The 6,000-nt window shown below is 43.3% G+C and overlaps 1 protein-coding gene across 2 annotated transcripts in view; it reads left to right on the forward strand.

Annotated features, from left to right (window-relative positions):
• Window positions 1–5,519, forward strand: part of KAT6A (lysine acetyltransferase 6A) — a 28,625-nt gene extending 23,106 nt beyond the window's left edge. For both annotated transcript variants that reach the window (XM_065747203.1, XM_065747204.1), the window contains one exon: window positions 360–5,519. In XM_065747203.1, the coding sequence (XP_065603275.1) occupies window positions 360–2,947 (2,588 nt within the window). In that variant the 3' untranslated portion in view covers window positions 2,948–5,519. The remainder of the gene's footprint in view (window positions 1–359) is intronic.
• Window positions 5,520–6,000: the final 481 nt, after the last annotated feature.

A 6,000-nucleotide genomic window follows, 5' to 3' on the forward strand; every position in this document is an offset into this window, starting at 1 on the left:
TTTTTGTACATATTCCAAAATGTAAGCCTGGACAAAGTAAAAATACTTCATTTCTGCAGCAGGTGCACAAAATACAGATCTAAATGGAAACGTAACTTCTACTGTAGTGTAGCCTAGTGTTTAATTTGGCTTGTTTATTAAAGGCTCAGAGCTTTGACCAGCAAAATCTTGAAAACGCTGCTCTTCTTTGAAAATGCAATGTGGTTTGCAACTGCTGATGAGCAGACCTTGATCTTCCTTGCTACCCTTCACAATAAATTGCTAAGCTAGATATCTGTAGTTGCTAATTATGATAGAATTGGGAAAACTTCCGTGAATGCTCAGCACATAAAATGGCATTTTCCTGTTTGTGTTTTTAGATACTCCAACTTTGAAACCATTATCTGTACTGAGAAAATGTGAAGCAAATGACTCTACACTTGATCCAGATACTTCTACACCCATGAAAAAGAAGAAGGGGTGGCCAAAAGGCAAAAGTCGAAAACCAGTCCATTGGAAGAAAAGGCCTGGTCGAAAACCAGGTTTTAAACTGAACCGGGATAAAATGCCACCATCAGTTCAGGGAGAGGGAATTGATGCAGTGATAGCTAATTCAAAAACAGGGCGTAAGTCCAAAATTTCAGATAAAGAGGAATGTATTGAGCAAAAAGAAGAGCTGCCTCTTAGTGAAGAAAGGAAAGAGGAAGATGTGAATATGGAAACAGAAGAGGTAGGAGAGGGAGAAGAGGAAGATGCAGCCAACAGTGAAGTAAGAGCAATTTCTCCAGTGGACAGCAACAGTAGTCCAGTGACAGAAGTTAAAGAGCCTGAAATGGAAGAGGAGGTAGAGGAGAAACCACAAGTATTAGAAGAGCAAAGGCAATCAGAAGAAGAGCAGCAAGAGCTAGATGAACCTGAGCAGGACCATGAAGAAGATGATGAAATTGCAGTAGTGACAAATCAAAATGAAGACCATGATGCTGATGATGAAGATGATGGTCATCTGGAGTCTGTGAGGAAAAAAGAATTGGAAGAACAGCCTATAAGAGAAGGGGTGAAGGAGGAACCTCATGTTCAGGAATGTTTTTTAGAAACAAATATGCCAAGCAGTAGAGAAGATGCAAAAGGAAAAGATGAAGCAGAAGCCGACTCTGAGGAAGAGCAGGCTTCCAATGAAACGTCGGTGGGCTCAGAGAATGTCCCTGGGTCTGAAGATGACCATGAAGAAGATCCAAATAATAAAGAAGGTTTAATTGAATTAAAAGAAGAGGAAGAGATTCCTCACAGTGAACTAGATCTTGAAACTGTTCAAGCAGTCCAGTCCTTGACACAGGAGGAAAGCAATGAACATGATGTAGCTTACCAGGACTGTGAAGAAACTCTTGCAGCTTGTCAAACTCTTCAGAGTTACACCCAGACTGAGGAGGATCCTCAGATATCAATGGTTGAAGATTGCCAGGCCTCAGAACACAACAGTCCAATATCCTCTGTTCAGTCCCACCCCAGCCAGTCTGTTCGTTCTGTCAGCAGCCCAAATGTGCCTGCTTTGGAGAGCAGTTACACCCAGATAAGCCCTGAACAAGGGTCCCTGTCCGCACCCTCTATGCAGAACATGGAGACCAGCCCCATGATGGATGTGCCTTCAGTATCGGACCACTCTCAGCAGGTGGTGGATAGTGGCTTCAGTGACCTTGGCAGCATTGAGAGCACTACAGAGAATTACGAAAACCCAAGCAGCTATGACTCCACTATGGGAGGCAGCATTTGTGGAAATAACTCTTCTCAGAGCAGCTGTTCCTATGGGGGACTGTCATCTTCCAGCAGCCTCACGCAGAACAGTTGTGTTGTCACTCAGCAAATGGCAAACATTGGCAGCAGTTGCAGCATGATGCAGCAAAACACTGTCCAGCCTGCAGCAAACTGTAATATCAAGTCACCTCAGAGCTGTGTCATAGAAAGACCTCCAAGTAACCAGCAACCAGCAGCACAGCCACAACAGCAGCAGCCTCAGTCACAGCAGCCACAGCCCCCACCTCCACCCCAGCAGCAACCTCCACTGTCCCAGTGTAGTATGAACAACAGCTTCACCCCAGCACCTATGATCATGGAAATACCAGAATCAGGAACCACTGGTAACATAAGTATCTATGAGAGGATTCCAGGGGATTTTGGGGCTGGGAGCTATTCACAACCATCGGCCACATTCAGTTTAGCCAAGTTGCAGCAGTTGACAAACACCATTATGGACCCTCATGCCATGCCTTATAGCCATTCTCCTGCTGTGACTTCCTATGCAACCAGTGTTTCCCTGTCCAACACAGGATTGGCTCAGCTAGCTCCCTCTCATCCGTTAGCAGGCACACCACAAGCACAAGCCACCATGACACCCCCACCAAACTTGGCATCCACCACTATGAACCTCACATCACCTCTGCTTCAGTGTAATATGTCTGCTACCAATATTGGCATTCCACATACACAGAGGTTGCAGGGGCAAATGCCAGTCAAGGGGCATATTTCCATTCGCTCTAAATCAGCACCCCTGCCCTCTGCAACTGCACACCAGCAGCAACTCTATGGCCGCAGCCCACCTGCTGTTGCCATGCAGGCTGGCCCTCGTACGTTGGCTGTTCAACGAGGTATGAACATGGGGGTCAACCTAATGCCAACCGCCCCATACAATGTTAATTCTATGAATATGAACACCCTTAATGCCATGAACAGCTACAGAATGACACAACCCATGATGAACAGCAGTTACCATAGTAACCCTGCCTACATGAACCAGACAGCACAGTATCCTATGCAGATGCAGATGGGAATGATGGGAAGCCAGGCCTATACCCAGCAGCCTATGCAGCCAAATCCTCATGGAAATATGATGTACACTGGCCCCTCCCATCACAGCTACATGAATGCTGCTGGGGTGCCCAAGCAGTCTCTCAATGGACCGTACATGAGAAGATGAGCAAGATGAGCTTGCATCCAAAAAACTTAAATATATAAATAAAGGAACCTTTTATACTGACGAACCAGAGAAAATGGACCTTTTTCCAGTTAAAATATTGCTGTAGATGTAGAGGGATTTTTGGTTTATTTTATTTTTTAGAAAGCTTGGTGGTTTTTGTTGTTGTTGTTGGTTTTCTGTTTTTTGTTTTGTTTTGTTCTTTGGGGGGGTGGTGGGGGGAGGGAAAGGGGTTGTTTTCTTCACAATCCTGAAACATTTTACAGCTGAAATCATTTACAGATGTTTTTTAGAGGGAAAACATGCACAAAATGTTTTCATAATTTAAAAAGAGCCTTACTTTGCTGACCATGTGGACAGAATATGTGTAATGGTGAAATCATCTTTCTAAATTTTTCTTTCAAATGTATGTCCTTCTCCCTCCCCTGTGTCCCTTTGTATGCATTTTTTAGTGCTGCAGTAATGTAAAATGTCTGACATCTCAAAGAGTAACAACCCATCCCTACAAACCCCACTTAGGATTTTCTACTTCTAGCAGGAGGCACTTATTGGGAGAAGTGGAAGGGGACACAGAGGATAAATGAAGCTCTTTATTTCTGCAAGTCGGGAAAAACAATTATACTTCAAGTTTTCCTGACTCACCTTCGGTAAAATTTGGAGACACGTGTAAACAAACTATTCACATTGGTGTGTTTGTGGATGAGTTAATTGAAATTGTATGTTTCATTCTGAAAGTATAAGTACTTCTAAAATGATCCCATTTACAACCCAGGCATGCACGTCTGCACGTGCGCACGTTGCCACTTTGAACTACTGGAAGCATCTTCGAGCTGTTTATTACTATCATGCAGACACGAGGAGGATAGGAAGATGAATGGACAAAAAAAAAAAAAGATGGTTGCAGGCTCTTCTGGTGAACTGCAAGTCAACCACAACTCTGAGATCCCAAACTCTGCTTTAGTGTGTACTTGGAAATGCTGAGGGTCATGTCTGTGCCTTTGAGCAGGCTGAGCTCAAAAGCATCTGTTTCCAGTGATCTGCCTCTTAGTCTCTTTACTTCCATTATCTTGCAAGATAAAGTGTATGTTTTAAGTGACTTGGTGAGAACCTTGTGGTGTCCTTATCGCTCTTCCATTCCTGGTATGGCGTAGGCAGCTGCTGAATGTGCCGCTGTTAGGGGGGAATCAGTGATGTTGAACATTTCCCTGATTCTTCCACTATTTAAGACCATTTTGTCAGAATATCCATGCTTTTGATATAGCGTGGGAAATGAAGGGAGTCAGCCTCAATTACAGGAGTGAAACAGTCCAAACACCACAGTAGGATGCAGGTGGCAGGATTTTGCTGTTTATTACTGCATAATCCATTTTGTGTTCTTTTTTGGCTATCCTGCTTTGTGATAGATGCAGCACCTGCTGGCACGTCACCCAGTTCAAAAAGGGACACCCCTTAATGTACACGTTTGTTGTTTTTTTTTTAATTGTATATGAAGTAGAAATACAGACACATTAATAAGACTAATTTCTTTTTTCTTAAAAAAACAAAAAACAAAAAAAAAATCTACAAGTTGGGTTTCTTCATATGCACTAAAATGGACTTTCTTCCAATAACTGCTAACCACAAAAGGCAGACTTCAAAGGACTTCCCTTTTTTCCTATTTAGTTTTGAGCATGTACAAGGCTGCGTAGGACTCCATTTCTCTGTATATACTATTCCAGTTTCAAATAACCCACGTAGGAAGCACACTGTGCTGCCCTCTCCTTCCTACATCTTCAGCTGTGTCCCTGCTTCCTGGTTGCTGAGGTGGGTGGTGGTGTGGAATGGGTCTGAGACAGGAGGAGAAGCTGTTGAGATGAGGGCTGTGAATTTAGTTTTGTTTGCTGTTATGTTTGGTTTGGTTTTGTTTTTGTTTTTTTTAATCAATTGGGCAGCTCCCTTTTCCACAAGCCTTTGTGACTGTAGAACTATTGTAGAAAAAGAAGTTCTTTTCTATATATAAAAAGAAATTATCCAACGCAGTAATATTGGTACCATTTTTTCACTTCTGTTTAAAAAGAAAATAAATAAATGTATTTTTAGCAAGATAACTTGGGTAATCTTCTAAAAGAAATTAAAAAAAATCTCACTGTTAGTGACTTTGATGCCTTTTAAAATAAGAGCTTTTTCATTTCATTCCATCTTCAAAATTTTTTATCTTTGTTGTAGAATATTAAAAACTATTTTAAGAAAGAAAAAAAAAATTCTCTTTAAAGAGATCTCTAGAGTGTGTGAATAGGAGCTCCAGATGCCTCTAAAAGCCGCATGTACAAATGAAGCTGAGTTTATTCCTGTCTGTTTATATTTGCTTTTCCTGTTTTGTAATCTCTTTGTACTTCGTTCATGGTGACTTGTAAGCTAAGGGGAAGGGGTGCCTAGATGCCTTTGTAATTCTCCATGTCATATGCTCCTGGCTGGATGGTCTCCCTTCCTCTACTTGTATGTAATATCACTTTTTTTTCCCCTTTCTAGCAAGTACTTTCAAAAGAACTCTGTACATTTTAACATAAAAAAATAAATTATGTTGAGCCATTTTGGATGTCTGTAGTGCGCGTGGATTTTTTTTCTTCCATTTGAGCACTGAGCTCTGTTACCGCTCTTTGTCCTGGGAACGTGGTTCCTTGTTTGTCCTTTTTTCCTCTCTACAAGGGCTGCCTGAAGCTTAAGCTAAGTGCAGTAGCTGCGTTTTGCCAACTGCGTTTATACCGCGGCCGTGAGAGCTCGCAGTGTGCGTGCCGAGAGCTGCGGTGCACCGCTTCAGCCCCGGCCCCGCCGGGCTCCGCGCGCAGCCCCGTGCCAGCGCCAGGCGGCAGCAGAGCTCCGGCGGCTGCACGGTTGCAGCCCGCGGCCTTCCCGCAGCTGTGGTGGCACACGTCTGTCCAAACGGGCCGGCCGTGCCCTGGTGAAAAGCGAAGAGTACCCTGAGAACCAGTGAATGCCTTTTGAATGAAAATTCGGGCGCACACCGGTGTCTGCAGTCCTCACCGAGATGAAAAGCATCCTTTTGATGACAGTGCTAC

Source organism: Cyrtonyx montezumae, unplaced genomic scaffold (assembly GCF_038088225.1).
Source record: "Cyrtonyx montezumae isolate F1298 unplaced genomic scaffold, pur_monq_1.0 scaffold_42, whole genome shotgun sequence".
Lineage (NCBI taxonomy): Eukaryota > Metazoa > Chordata > Aves > Galliformes > Odontophoridae > Cyrtonyx > Cyrtonyx montezumae.